Here is a 15,974-nt window from a genome sequence, read left to right on the forward strand (position 1 = left end):
TCCTGCCACTGTCGCCTCTGGCTTGCTTAGTTGAGGACACTTAATATTCAACAATATTATTGATCTGATCTGACACCATTATATGAGAACTGACCTGAGCTGGACGATGACATCACGGTTTTCTCCAGAGCGGCTGTATAGATAAATGAACTAAAGTAATAACCTTTTTACAACAGAAATGAATCAACACTGAACTTACTTAAGCTGGACTATGACAGTATTTTCTTCTAGATCTGTTGTACAGCAGGAACAAACTTTGTTGCATTATTTTCCTGTTATCACTGTAAAGCTGCTTTGAAAACATCTGTATTGTAAAAAGCGCTGTATAAATAACGGTGACTTGACTTTTGTTTCTACAGAAGTGACATTTATACTGCAAACGCTCTACTACAAACATCTCCGTATATAATATTTATTTAATGACTTAATTTGAGTAATTCAGCCCACCAAACATGTACAAATGTCTTTGATTATAGTAACATTCACAATTAAATCATCTATTGCCTTTTAAGCAATGATACATCGCCACTTTTAAATGTTACATGAAAATCTATTTTTTTAATTTGAACTCATAATCTATGGACACCTTTCAGTAATAAAATGGTTAATCATGTTTTCATGTTCAGTTGCAGAATATACATTCTCATATGCTGTCTTTAATCTATTGCTAACTTCACATTAAATCTTCTATATGAATGATTAACTGTATTATATTATAAGTCGATTCAGCCGTCAGAGATGAAACTCAGAGTCCAGCTGTGTGTGCATGAAGAGTGACCGTTCTGGACAAACCAGTGAAATCAACTGATCTGAGGTACAGCATTAATGTCTGGATGGAGAGAGAGAAAGAACTAACTAGATCTTTCTATGTGAGGTTTATCTGTCAAATTAACTATATTAATGCTTGTCTCAATTCTATTATCTCTGTTCTATTCTATTACATTACTTTTAACTAATTTGTGGTAATCTATTATTGTAATATTTTGTTCATGACTCTCTATTAACTCTTTCCCCGCCATTGATGGAAATTTCCAGCTTTCCATTGTAACGCTTCAAATTAAAGACAAAATGAAACACAAAAAATAAGGGGGAACCACATCCAAGTATATTTGCCAAACAACAGTTCAAAACAAATGCATACCAATATTTTTTTAAATGAAAAACACAACCACACCAGAAATCATCAATAGGCCTACGCCAGGAGGAGGAGGGCGCCCACTTGATAACCCAAAGGCTGCCCTCACTCATTTGACCATCCCACAGAGTTCCATCGGTGCCCCAAGTGCTTATTGAGGGATATCAACATCTAGTCCTATACAACAGACCAAGGAAAAGGTTCACAATAGAACGAGGAAAAGAGAAAAGAACTAGACCGTGTCAAATCAAAGAAAGAAACAAAAACCAATCTTACTATATATAAACAAAATACATTTCTAATCTAACTGAAATCAACATTCACCAAAAACCCCAAATTAAAACAAAAGATCTTCAGCATCGAAGACGCCCTAAATAAACTCTTACTACAAACCAGAAAATACAAATAATCTCACGTGTCGCTAAACTAGTGTTTATACACAATAGGGGTTATGCGGAACGCCCAACGTTCGAACCGGAAAACAGGTATAAACATTTGCGGTTTGCATTACCGTACGCATCTGCAGCGGTTGGTGATCTCTGAGGTAACTTATTTTGCGCTTTTTTAAGAATACAATTCTTATTTCTGTTTTAGTTAAAATGTCACGAATGCTTCAGTATCAGAATTTTTTTTTATAAAAAAATAAAATGCAGTCTTCATTTGATTGTTTTAATCGTCTGCAAGCAAATATAAAAGGTTAAACTACTATGATAGCATACAAGTCTAAACTAACTTACTGATAGTTAGCTAACTCTACATCGGGTGCCATTAGCAAAAGCTACATATACTAACTAACATGCCTTCATAATCATGAATAAATGAGGAGGCGTAAAAACTTAAATCCTTTATCTAACGGAGTACTCGGGGCTCTGGAAGTCCGTTTGGCAATACGATGTACATCTGAGATGGATAGAATGGGTAGCTCCTGTAAACACCGGCTATAAAAGGTCGCCATTCCTACGCTGTGTTTACCTCAGTAGCTGACGACCGGTGTGGTATAGTATTCAGTCACTCTATAGTATTCGGTCACTCTATAGTAATGGGTCCGGGTTGAGGACCCAATTAGTATGCCAGTAGTATGCCTGATCTAAATCTGTTCTCGTGATACGGTAAGGCAGTATGAGTGCAGTAATATCAGGTAAAGCTCATAGCACGATCACCGGATAACGTTAGCTGTATGCTATGCTACTATCTAAGCTAACTAAAAAAAACACACTAACAACGAGAAATGTTTAATTTCACAATCTATAGCTTCTGTTAAATACTAGTATATGAAACGTATAATTTAAAATACATTAAATACATAATGACTCGTTATAACGTAGTACAAACGTCTTCTATAATAAAGTGATTTTGTATGATTTGTAACCAGGCACTAAAGCGATTACCCATAAAACGTGCTTGAACCAATCGGATTGCTTGGGTCCTCAGCCCGGACCCATTACTATAGAGTGACTGAATACTATACCACACCGGATATAGTTATATCTGTTTTGTAGAACCCGGAAGTATGTTGCGCATAACCCCTATTGACAAATCAGTGTGGCACATGTAGATCACGTGATGTAACGAACTGCTCCGAGACATGAGGTTGAGGATCCAAATGCAGTGTTTTAATGAAAGGGTAATCCATAGTGATGTGACGTTCGGCACCGAGGCTTCGAAGCTTGTATCAAAAAAACAAAACCATCACACACTGAAGCAGTGTATCGGAGCTTGATTCGTTTTGCCATAACCACGTGATCCGTGACGTCTGAAGCTTTGTTTCCCCACACAGTCACGTGACTGCTTCGTATTCAGATTCAAAAATAGCGTGAACCCTGAGCAGGTTTCGAGTGTCGTGCCCTTCGGTAGTAGTAAATAAAAAAAGAAATAGACTTAGCCTTCACACTGTTGAACAAGTCCTGTTCCTTAATAAAAAACTTGAATTTATTAAATTACCCAAAAAATAAGATGTTTGCTCCCCAGTTCACAAGCAACCGTTTTACAAGACCTATATTCTCTGCATCAGAACAACGTATAAAGATGAAATTACTAATTACTCCTTCATTTAAACGTGTGTGTGTTAGTGAGTGTGTCTGAATGTGTGTGTTGATCAAGAAAGACAAAATCAAGTAATTATGCTTCAAAAATTATTTTATTTAGTTAATGCCCATTTGGATCGCACTTAGTCTGGAACACTTAGTCTGGAACCTCAGCCTTAAGTCAGTCAGACTGGAGTAAAAGCTCCAGAATTACTCACTCTTGGGATCACAGGAACACACAAGCCTTTCCACCACGTCAAGGTGGCGATCCTTGGAAAGGACATTCACTCTCCAGCCATTCCTTATCTAACAAACAAACAAACAAACAAACAAACAAACACACAGTCTATATGTAACACACTCACACACACATGCACACAATGTGAACAGTTTTGTGATTCATGGATCATGAAGAACCTTCATCTTCATCTTTGAGCTCCAGACACGAGTTATTCCTCAGATCATGTGTTGTTGAGGAGAGGTTTGCTGCTATAATAATATTGAAACTATAATATTCTTTAGTCTTAATGAACTTCTCTCTGTGTTTGATAAAGTGATCACATGTGTAAAATATCTTCAGATTAGCTGACAGAGAAATATAACTCTGTCCCAGAGCCGCCAGAAGAAGTGGAGATCACAGGCGAGAGTCGATGTTATTCTTCATTGTGTTTCATTTTCTCACGACTCTAGTTCTGAGTTCAGCAATATAAGTTATCAAAGCAAAAGCCAAAAAGTTCATCGCTCTGTACAATCATGAGTCATTTTTGGGGCGAAGAACCTTTCAGTGAACATATCTTAGAAGAACCATTTTTTCTAGAACATTTTAATGATCAAAAACACTTTTCCATCATAAAGAACCTTTTTATGGCTCTTCATGGAACCATTGATGCCAATAAAGAACCTTATATATATATATAAACACATTTTTATTGTAATATCATGGAGTATGACAAGAAAATGGGGGGGGTGGCCAAGATGGCGCTCTGACTGTATGTGCTTTGAAGAGCTCCGCAAATTTGTAGTGCGGTAAGAAAGACTGTTTATCTTTCTTCTGGTGCATACGAGGCTTTTACTACGATTATAGTGATTGAAAATGGGAAAATCTGAAAAAAGAACAAGAATGTATGTCAAGCCAAAGCTAATCCTGCTAAAGCTACATCAACAGAAAAGCGAGTCTCAAACAAACTTTTGAGTGACAATTTACATGATTACCTCGAGTCAGAGATAGACTGTGCAGATATTATGCTGAAGTAGTTTTCCCTCCTCTCCCTGAAACGCCATGCAAGTCTCCTGTTATAAAACAGCGGAAGATGGAAAACACCGATACCGCTAATGTCCTCTCACAACTCAAAGAACGAGCGATCGCGAGCATGAAAGAGGCCGTTAACGAAAACACAGATCGCCGACGTGAAGACAGCCGTTGAGTTTGCATGTGCTGAAGTTAAAGGTGTTAAAGGTAAGCTCGGTGTAGCGGAGACACAAGTGAAGAAGACTGAGGCGATTTCATCTGAGCATGAACAGCGTTTCTCTCATCTCGAAGGATACACACGCCGCTGGACTCTGAGACTCTACGGGATCCCTGAAAAAGAGAGGGAGGATGTTCGGGAGAGGGTTATCCAGGTCTGCCAGCAGCTTTTCCCAGAAGCAGAGGACACACTTCCACACACTGTCGATACCGTACATCGACTTGAGCGTAAACAAGCAAGCAGCGACAAACCCAGAGGGATCATCTTTCAGTTTACCGCGCGCTTCCACCGTGATGCCATGTGGCGGCAGCGAAGGTGCACAGCTGATCATAACTAGAGAGGAAATGATGAGATGATTAAAGTGACCAAAATGATCACGGTTATCACAGAATCCTGTTCAAAAAGTACTAATACTACAGAATGAAGTCAATTCAACAAGTTTTATGTCGAAAAACAGCAAATAACAAATTGATTAGCATCAATATGCACTTTTTGTTTACGTAACCATTAAAATACCATTAGAAATGATGGCCAGATTTTAAAAGAGTGTCTAACATGTACAAGTTCAAATAAAGTTTTGACAAAAAAGGTTTTATACAAAGATAAACCTCATATTTCAGCCTTTATAAAAAAGAATGAGTCAAAAAAGATAAATTACTGACATTTACACATTAGCTTATATTTATTAGTAGTGTTTGGGTGCACCCCCATCCTTCATGTTGACTGAGCTTTCAATGTTGTTATGGAAAGGGGTGATTGGTTGGTTCCTGTCACATGACCTGCGGTGCGTTTGCATTCGGAAAAGTTTAGATTTATTTCATCTCGTTGCGTCTGGTAAAATAATTAGCGTGTTGCTTCAGTTATGAGCTTGCCGCGCGCCTACATTTGAACAAACTTGAGCGTGCAAAAGACGCGATATGTGAACGGCCTCTGGCGAGTAGGGCTGGGTAAAAAATATCGATTTCTCGATTTTAATCGATTCTCATTTTTACGAAACGATATCGATTCTTAAATCCCAAGAATCGATTAGTCATCCTGTTTTCAGTGATGAATGAATGGAACATTGTTGCACGCATTCCCATTCAATAAATCGCAATAATCTTTGTGCTTTGTTATTATTAATATGAAACAAAGTCTCAGATTTCAAATTACGTCCATTTTCTTATGAAATTCAAAAACATAAATACCGTTTTGGCGCTGTGGCGTGAGATCGCTCTTGCTCAGCTCAAGAGAAGCAGCAGCGCGGAGCGCACACACTCTTCTCTTCCGCCTTAATAATATCCGTTACAGCGCGAAATAAACATGAATGAGCATCTGAAAGTGTGTTAAAAGGTAGAGTACAACTTATCGAAGTCCGTATCGTCACATGGAATCGCTCAATCAGTGTTTCAACCGTGGAAAGACGTTAGTAAACAATGTCATGTAACGTCACATTTACCTCAGAAAAACCATATCCAGTGACCATAAACTCGTTAGTCAGCTAGAAAAATTAGAGAGTAGCATTTTGTTAAATATATGCACCATATTACATATTCATTATAATTTTTAATGTTCTTCAATATTTAATGCATGTTTGAATAAATCTGGAAAGTTTTTTTTATGACAGCCTCCATTTCAATTTGTATATAATTTAATATAACTTTATTATTATAAAAATAAATAAGTGTATTTTAAGTGTTTGTATACAAATCAGTTATTTTTTACCTTCAATATTATAGTAGGCTAATGAAGCCTATAGGCTACAACTGACTCCCATAGTTTACAATAGTTAAGAGATTTGTTTTCCTTGAGAAAATTTGCAATGTATTGTACCTGATATCCAAAATAATCGATATTGAATCGAATCGAATCGTAATCGAAATCGAATCGAATTGCAAGCTTGTGAATCGAAATCGAATCGAATTGTGAAATTTGTGTCAATACCCAGCCCTACTGGCGAGCTAGCTCATATCAGGCCACGAGCGACTGGAGCTCGCGAGCGGCGTGTGGGAGACCCTGCTCTACGGCTCCGCTTTATAGGCTACAACTCCATACTTATTTGCTACTTTGTAATAACTTTCTGTGGCCAGCGTTTCTGGAAATGAACGAGGGCAAACACTTTTTTAGACCTGACTAAATTAAATTTAAGACCTAGGATGAAAATCCGGCCGTTTTTAAGGCTTTTTAAGGCCTTAAATTTAAAGTTCAGAATTTCAGACTTTTTAAGACCCCGCGGAAACCCTGATATTGTCACCAGATAATGTTGCTCACTGAATAGCACTCAGGGTCCTCGTTCCCCTGAAAAACATTCAACCCATTTTGCTCATGTTAACAAAACAATACAGAATCAGTTTGATTCAATCCATCCTGACATCCTGCAAAATGAAAGTTTTAAGTTAGACGCTGCGCAAAGTTAGGCACTGTTTCTTTCTGCCACAATAATAGCCCAGGCCAGGGTGTTTAGCCAACTTCATCCACAGCCATTATTATATCGGGCACATTCTGCCCTGGTTTTGTCTGCTGTCGTGCCTTTGCTGCCGCATCCGCCCTGGCGTTTCCTGCTGAAACAATCTTTGTTATTTGACGCACTGTAATAAAGGTGGACTGGTTGCTAGGTAAAATTGGCCGTCGCCATGGAGTGTCGGTAAGGACACGGAGACAGGAACACCAATTAAATGGCTTTATTATACAAGTTTGTGTGGTCTAAACAAAGAAAGGAGAAATATACATAAATTAAGTGAGTTTACAATAAACAAGATCACCTTGACACATTTAAACATCAGTACATAACATTGTAATGTAATATACATACATACTGTGCTTCATTAAACTTGACTGAGCTTAATAAACTAAATAAATATACATAAACATGGGTAGATATCTCAAATCACACTTCCGGATAATGTAATGTTAATTTAAAAGAAATATGTTGCAATCGCATTAACAGCGCTGAGCTAAACTGGCCTGATTTACATCTCTGAGTTTACACGCGTATGTTTAGAAAAACATTCGTCCGTGCAAGGCCGCAGCCTGCTGCGTATCTCTTCACTTACACATAAAACAATATTCTCAATACCATTGAATAATCTTACGCAGCAATAACAGCAACATACAATATAATTAAACACTTACTTTTCGTCATTGACGCACACAAATAAGGCAGGAATTAGGAGGAAAGTGAACTACGAACCGTCCCTCCATAACAGAGTGGAAAACGAAACTAACAGTTCCTTAGCGCAGCCGCTAGATCAGAGCTGCTTTCCGATTGGCTGTCCGCTTGCATGATCGGTGCATGATCAGTACGTAATCTAATACTCTCTCGCTATACTGCCTTCTGTATGATGTAAATGGATAAATGTGTCCAGCAGGGGTCGCAACTGACCATCCTTTTCTACAGCCGCCCCTACATTTGTTGTGCAAATGTACTTTTCATCTTCCTAGTCTGTTGTAGGGTCATCATCTGGGATGGCAGGCAGTGTAATGAGACGAGCCACTGGTCGATGGTAGAGTTTGTTTTTTACTTCAATCTTTGCTGAACGAACACGACCATCTGATCCAGGGTATGTGGTTATTACTTTGCCAACAGGCCACAGACCTCGAGGGAGTTGGTGGTCTATTATCATCACAACAGTTCCAGGTGTGAGATTGTCAGAGTCACTCATCCATTTTTGACGTGGTTGCAGAGCGGGCAAGTAATTCTTAATAAAACTTGTCCAAAACTGATCTGCCATTACTTGTGAGTGCCGCCATCTTTTCCGACTAAGAATCTCAGATTCTGGGTAGACAACCTGAGGCAGTGATGCATCAGGCCGCCCCATCAACAGGTAGTTTGGGGTCACCGGATCTGGATCCGCCACATCAGAGGAGACATACCCCAGTGGTTTTGCATTGAGTATGGCCTCAACCTCTACAAGAAGTGTTCTGAGGACTTCCTCTGTCAGAGTTTGGGATCCTACGGTGGTATGTAGGGCACTTTTAACTGAGCGGATTTCACGCTCCCACATACCTCCGAAATGTGGGGCGTTTGGGGGGTTGTAGTTAAACTGGATCTTCTGATTTGCTAACTGGGTTTGGAGATGTGGGCTCATGGCAGTGAAAGCTGTCTGTAACTCTTTATCACCGCCTCGGAAATTGGTGCCCTGATCCGCCAGGATTTCAGCGGGGGTCCCACGTCGAGCGACCATGCGCCGCAGAGCCATTAAAAATGAGTCTGTGTCCATGTTACTCAGCAAATCCAAGTGAACACAGCGGGTAGTCATGCATTTGAATACTATTCCCCACCTCTTTTCATTACTCCTCCCTCGTTTTATCAGGAATGGGCCGAAGCAATCCACCCCTGTAGAATAGAAGGCTGGTTTCATGAGGCGGAGTCTGGCGGGAGGGAGTTCTGCCATCTTTGGAATGTTCGGTTTAGCCCTCCATCTTTGGCATTCAACACAGGTACGCTGATGGCGGCGTATTGCCTCTCTTCCTCGGAGGATCCAGTAATATCTTCTCATTTCTGCGAAGACCCTTTCTGGACCAGGGTGGCAGAGTTTGGTATCGTATTTCTTTATCAGAAGGTGAGTGATAGGGTGCTTTGGGTCTAAGACGATTGGATGCACTGTATTGTAGCTTAAGTGGGTGGCTCGGCGCAGACGTCCTCCCACGTGGATGAGTGCAGTTGTTTCATCCAGCTCCGGTGATAATGTGAGTAAACGGCTGGATGAAGGGATAGGCTTACCAGTTTTGAGAGCATGATACTCTGTGGGGAAACTGTCTAACTGGACTTGTCTCAATAAGCTTCTCTCAGCCTGTTCGTACTCCAATGCTCTCGGCTCATCAATTTTCCCCGCCGCCCCGTGCATGGACCTGCAAGTAACCTCTAGGAGTTCCTCAAAGGTTGAGAACTGCTTAGGATCTGGCAGTGATAATCCTGGATCAACTGAAGTGAGGCCACAAAATTTTGTAGCACGGAGCTCAGTGGGGTCCTCATTTATACCAATGGCAGGACTTTCTGGCCATGATTCAGGTGGTAGGTAGAGAAATTCTGGCCCCTTACTCCATCTAGTGGGTTGGGATAACTCGAGCAGGGTTTTGCCACGTGTAATGTCATCAGCGACATTGTTTCCTGAATCTACATAGCGCCAGCTGTGACCTTCAGTAAGTTCTTGTATCTCAGATACTCTGGTTCCTACAAAAACTTTAAATCTGCAGGATTCTGATGTTAGCCAGGTGAGTACTGTTGTTGAGTCACTCCACAAGAATGTATTCCTGATCTCTAATGAGAGCTCATTATGGAGTAGCTTGGCTAACTGTGCTCCAGTGAGAGCGGCGCAGAGCTCAAGTCTAGGTACTGATTGTTGCCTTTTCGGAGCTACTCTAGATCTGGCATGGATGAACGCCAACTCAACCTGTCCTTGGTAGTCAGTACGAAGGTATGCTACTGACCCGTAGACTGCCTCAGAGGCATCACAGAATATGTGGAGTTCTCGTTCTGCCTCTGGAACATCTAGTGCAGCTGATACATAACACCGAGGCATGGTGATCAATGGTAGGTGCTCTAGTTCTGTTTCCCATCTTTGCCAGGCCTTAAGCTGTTCAGAAGGGAGAAGGGGGTCGTCCCATTCTCGTTCCTTTACCCATAACTGCCGCACTAGCACTTTAGCCCTGGTGGTGAAGGGGATTATGTAGCCCAGAGGGTCATACTGACTGGCGAGGACTCTGTAGATGTTTCTCATTGTGACTTCATGATAGGAGAGCAAGCGATGACGGTAATGGAGTGTGTCTGGTATGCAATGCCAGCTTAATCCCAGGGTCATTTCTTTTGGATCTAATTGATTTTGAGAAATCCACAACTCTGTGTTCTCTGATCTGGCCTCTTTTGGGAGATGGTTAACCACTGAGGCTTTGTTGCTCGCCCATTGACGGATTTCAAACCCGCCCGACGCCAGCAGGGACCTTAATCCATCGATCAACTCACGGGCCTCAACTGGAGATGCAGTGCTCTGTAAACAGTTGTCGACATAAAAGCACCGTTCAACTGACTGTCGCATCTTATCACCCTGCTGGCTATGAGTGAAAACGTGTCGCTGAACTGCAAATGTCGCACAACAGGGGCTACAGGTTGTGCCAAATGGAAGGACCCGCCACTCGTACACATCTGGTGGGTTTTCAGATTGTAGGTCCCGCCATAAGAACCGCAGAAGGGGTTTATCTTGGGGAAGCAGTCGGACCTGGTGGAACATTCCTTTGATGTCTCCACTGATGGCGACTTGATGTTCTCTGAAGCGAATTAACACTCCAAGAAGAGAGGGGCCCAATGTAGGTCCAGGTAACAGCTGCTTGTTTAGATTTTCCCCCTTGTAGGTGTACGAGCAATTGAATACCACTCTGTGTTTTCCGTTGTGGGTTACAATATGGTGGGGCAAATACCAGGATTCCGTATACAGAGCGGCTTCTTGAGGAGTAATTTTAGTGACATAACCAGCATTCTCCAATTTTTGAATCTCTTCCTGGTACTTGTTAGCTAAAGGCGGGTCTTTGGCTAGTCGGCGTTCGATGTTACGGAGGTGACACATCACTGCTTCCTTCGGAGCTTGTAGCAGAGGCATGGTCTTAACTCTCAGAAGTGGTGTGGCGTATCGGTCAACTCCTTCTACTTTCACCCGCACTGTCTGTGTCTCCAGCATATTCAGCGCTTCTTGGTCTTGTTGTGACCTTACTATCGTCTTTTCACTGCGATAAGGCAGAATATCTAACTGCCATAACCGTTCAACTTGGCGGTACAGCTCTGCAGATGGTGAGCAGTTAGATGTAAACAGACACTGCGAGACTGAGAGTTGATCATGGAGATGTTTGGAGGGGCCTTGCAAGGTCCAGCCAAGGCGTGTTCTGACTGCGGCGGGACCTCCGGGTGGACCCAGTCGCACTGGTTCAATTGGGGTGATGAGCTCAGTGTGATCTGAACCAATAAGCAGTAGGGGACGAGCTTTGACCAGAGGTGCTATGGGTATACCTCTGAGGTGTCGGTACTTCTCCTGCAGGGTACTCACTGGGTAGGTATACTCTGCCAGTCCGAATTGGTCTGCAGTAAAGGCCCCCTGAATAATGAACCTTTCCCTGGGGTTACTTGGGGTGGATATGCTGAAGGTTACAGAAGTGCCAGGCAATGTCCTGATGTCTTGATGCACTGTCCGTAAATTCAGTTGTTCTGGCTTACCCTTCAAACCAAGGTGCTGTGCAGCTGTGGCAAGCAGAATGGTTCGTTCTGAGCCATCATCGAGTACAGCAAAGGTATCCAAAACTTTCTGCTGGTAATGGATGGTAACCTTAACAACTTTCAGGAATACTTTCCCACCGCAGCGAGGTTGGTCTAGATAGAGAGTCTCTGTGGTGGAGTTGTAAAGACTACTGTTTCCATTGGTGACCTCACCCTTCCTTTGGTTGATGTCGTGAAGCACGGAGAGGTGCTTAGCTTGACAAAGGTAGCAAGGCCTCTTTAGGTCACAGTCTTTGGCCATATGGGATCGTGCACATTTCCAGCAGCGTTTATTGTCTTTAATCCAACAAACCATTTGCTCCTTGGTTAATGCTGTAAATGTGGTACACTGGCTGAGGTAATGTTCTGCGCTGCAATATGGGCAGATAACTTTAGACTTGGTAGATACTTTGGGGTGAACCGACTTGGACTTGGTTGTTGGTTCTATGCCCTGCCTTTGCTCTACGCCATGCAGTATGGTGGTTTGTTTGCTCTGTCCCCGAATTGCTGCTCTTTGATCTCGTTTTGTGGCTCTGGTCTCCTCAATTGGATCAAACTCCATACAGTTGGCTTCCAGCTGCAGCCAATCTGCAAACTCAAGGAGGGAGAACTTAGTCTTATCTGGGTTCCTTTTGAGGTGATGCCTCCTGAATTGGGTTTGTTGTGAACGAGGAAGGCGGTTCAAAAGACGTTTCACATTTGACCCGCTGTGCAATTCTTCAATACCATCCCCCTTAAGGGCTTTGAGCATGCCAACTATGGCTTGGACTCTGAGGGAGAAATCATCGAATGCCCGCTCATCACCAGCACGGATAGGTGGTAGGTTCTCCAAAGCTTCTATTTCCCTCAACACAAACTGATAGGGCCGGCCATATCTTCTGTCGAGGGCTTGCAGAGCATTAGTGTACGGCGTAACTGACTCTGCATGTGCTAAAACCAGTCTGTGTGCATTAGGCACCTTCACATGTTTCAGGAGAATGGAGTACCTATAATGCTCTGGTAACTGGGGGGGAAGCAGATTGTCCAAAGCGATTCTGAGTTCTACATACTGGGCTCTGTCCTCCTTAATGAAGTCTGGGAAAGTGGGACCTTCTACTGTTGGAAGCCAGTATGAAGAGAATTGAGGGGTGTAGGACACAGCATCAACCCTAGGCTGGAATGCTGTAGTTGGGTGTGAAGTTTGTGGCATTGGCTCAGTCTCTGAAGCAAACTGACTGTGTGTCAGAAAACCCTCTGGGGGTGGTACTTGGTAGATAGGAGGCTGGGTGGGCTGGCTCTGTATCTGTTCGGGTGGCGGAGGCAACGGTTTCATCCATGGCTCTGCTCTATCACGCAGTTGGGTTCTGGCTGGATCTGAGTTGGTGCTACGGCATGGCGAAGCATACTGATATGACGACAGAGTGGTCTGTCTGCTCACAAGAGGTGGTGATTGGAAAAGATTGTCTCTAATTTGTGTTTTTCTCAGAGCCTGGGAAAGCTCCTCAACGAATGGGGATAAAGGTTTGACAGGCTGTGGCCAGAGACTTGGATCTGCACTTACATCACGAGGGCTTACATCAGATTTCGGCTGTCCCCTCTCCACTGATTGCAGGATCTGGGTCCGAGGTGTCTGATGCCGTGATGATGCTCGTGAGGAGTGGGTAGATGCTTGAGGAGTGCTTTGTAGCAGGACTTTCTCCAGGAGCTCTGTTTGGCGTCTAGCGGTCTCGCTTTGCTGCTTTGTAATTTCCATCATCTGCAGCATAAATTCCTCTGATAAACCAGTCGTTCCAAAGGGTTGGTGAGATGAGATGGGAGTTGAAGTCTTCACTGCCTTCCCTTTAGGTCTTACAACCTGCCCGGATGGGTGTCCAGCATAGTCGACCTCGTAGTCATCTAGGTAGGCAGGTCTCTGAACTGCTCTGCGTGGACGTTGGGATGAGGTAGGGGCAGACTTAGGGGTTGCCATGGTAACGACCCTATCCGGCTCGAAGGACCAAACTCTTGTAATAAAGGTGGACTGGTTGCTAGGTAAAATTGGCCGTCGCCATGGAGTGTCGGTAAGGACACGGAGACAGGAACACCAATTAAATGGCTTTATTATACAAGTTTGTGTGGTCTAAACAAAGAAAGGAGAAATATACATAAATTAAGTGAGTTTACAATAAACAAGATCACCTTGACACATTTAAACATCAGTACATAACATTGTAATGTAATATACATACATACTGTGCTTCATTAAACTTGACTGAGCTTAATAAACTAAATAAATATACATAAACATGGGTAGATATCTCAAATCACACTTCCGGATAATGTAATGTTAATTTAAAAGAAATATGTTGCAATCGCATTAACAGCGCTGAGCTAAACTGGCCTGATTTACATCTCTGAGTTTACACGCGTATGTTTAGAAAAACATTCGTCCGTGCAAGGCCGCAGCCTGCTGCGTATCTCTTCACTTACACATAAAACAATATTCTCAATACCATTGAATAATCTTACGCAGCAATAACAGCAACATACAATATAATTAAACACTTACTTTTCGTCATTGACGCACACAAATAAGGCAGGAATTAGGAGGAAAGTGAACTACGAACCGTCCCTCCATAACAGAGTGGAAAACGAAACTAACAGTTCCTTAGCGCAGCCGCTAGATCAGAGCTGCTTTCCGATTGGCTGTCCGCTTGCATGATCGGTGCATGATCAGTACGTAATCTAATACTCTCTCGCTATACTGCCTTCTGTATGATGTAAATGGATAAATGTGTCCAGCAGGGGTCGCAACTGACCATCCTTTTCTACACGCACCATTCAACTTGTGCATCAATTTAACATTAGGGTTTCTGGATTTAGTTTGCCATTAAGGCGAGACACTACAGGTGAATAGGGTAACATTTTTAACTAGCAGATATCACCATGAAACTTTCCCAGTTGATTACCTACATTAAGATGAGAAAAAATATATATTACAAGTTTTCTGTAATTTAATGTTTAAATATGCAAATTAGGCAATATCTAATTAAATGTGCACTAATTTGCATATATTTAAAAAAAAAACTAAATCTGAGTATTGGATAAAGCCAGGTTAAAAATAATTTTTTCATTGTGTTCACATATTAGATGGGGAAAAAATTACAGAGGGATTTATGGATATCTACTTTTGTCATCCTGTAAATCAGAATATACTGCCAATAGCCTTAAAAAATGATTTGCCATGTTTTTTGGAATAAAATGTTATATAAATCAGGCTAGGAATAATATATTTACAGATCCCTCTATAAATGTCTTCATAATATAACAAGGTACAAGACTGGAAGGTTTGGTGTATATCGGTGCGACTGAAGTGGAGATTTCAGACTTGGAGAATGAGAGAAAAGTCATTTTGAGAAAACGGGCTTTAAAGGTTGTCTAAGCGATCCCGGGAGACGTTTCTTCTTGTTGACATTCGAATTATTGTCAAACAAAACGGAGGCTGGCTAGACCCTCCCTCCTCCTCATCCCGTCTCCTCCCTCCTCCCCTCCCTTCCGACATAAAGGAAAGTCAAAATAGTCACTACAAAGTTAAGTTTTACTGATACTTCATTCAATGTGTAATGTCGCCAAGTTAGATAAATGCTTTTATATATTGCAGAACAGAATGCAGAAAAAGAGAAAAATTATCTTAAAATCGTTTTGCCACCTGAGGTTATAACTATAGCTCCCATACAAGGACGCAATGATAGCAAGATAACGTTAGCTTCGCGTTTCCCAGTGAGCATAAACAACGGCGGCGTTGTAAACCAATTTAGTCAAAGTTGTCAATAGCCTATAAATGAACATTCAAATTCACGACAAACCGTGGATGAAAACAACCCTTAACTTACACAAATTGTCGCCCTAACGTTACTGTGAATTTGCTTGATCATTTACAATAGAGATTGATCGCTGCTAGAAACATAACGTAGGCTACATGTTGTATTCACCAAAGTTAACGCTGACTGCATAAATCTAGCTAATTACATCCTTGTGTTGGTTTGGCGAACATGAACGTCAGTTTAGAAAGAAAAGTGGATTTAACGTTACCTGTTCTGCAAAAACAGAGCAACTGAATGTCGGATAGTAGCTAATCCCTTCTGCCGGCGGAGGTCTCGCCACATTTCAAA

General features: G+C 41.9%; 1 protein-coding gene across 2 annotated transcripts; it reads right to left on the reverse strand.

The window, feature by feature from the left end:
• Positions 1 to 7,205: 7,205 nt before the first annotated feature.
• LOC311093926 (uncharacterized protein) lies at positions 7,206 to 14,625 on the reverse strand. 2 transcript variants are annotated; one of them, XR_014608505.1, is made up of 2 exons: positions 7,737 to 14,625; positions 7,206 to 7,307 (listed from the first exon to the last, which is right to left on the reverse strand). XR_014608505.1 is itself a non-coding variant. In XM_084131598.1 (2 exons), the coding sequence occupies exon 2, from the start codon at positions 13,790 to 13,792 to the stop codon at positions 8,042 to 8,044; it is 5,751 nt and encodes a 1,916-aa protein (XP_083987724.1). In that variant the 5' UTR covers positions 13,793 to 13,942; positions 14,372 to 14,625; the 3' UTR covers positions 7,212 to 8,041. The 2 variants fall into 2 exon arrangements, 1 of the variants encoding a protein (XP_083987724.1); XM_084131598.1 differs by having other exon boundaries at positions 7,212 to 13,942; positions 14,372 to 14,625.
• Between the last annotated feature and the right edge of the window lie 1,349 nt (positions 14,626 to 15,974).

This window comes from Abramis brama (genome assembly GCF_963993115.1).
Source record: "Abramis brama genome assembly, chromosome: 12".
Classification (NCBI taxonomy): domain Eukaryota; kingdom Metazoa; phylum Chordata; class Actinopteri; order Cypriniformes; family Leuciscidae; genus Abramis; species Abramis brama.

What these genes read in the sequence shown, in the direction of transcription:
- LOC311093926 (XM_084131598.1), bottom strand. Translation starts at nt 13,792, where the DNA reads ATGGCAACCCCTAAGTCTGCCCCTACCTCATCCCAACGTCCACGCAGA.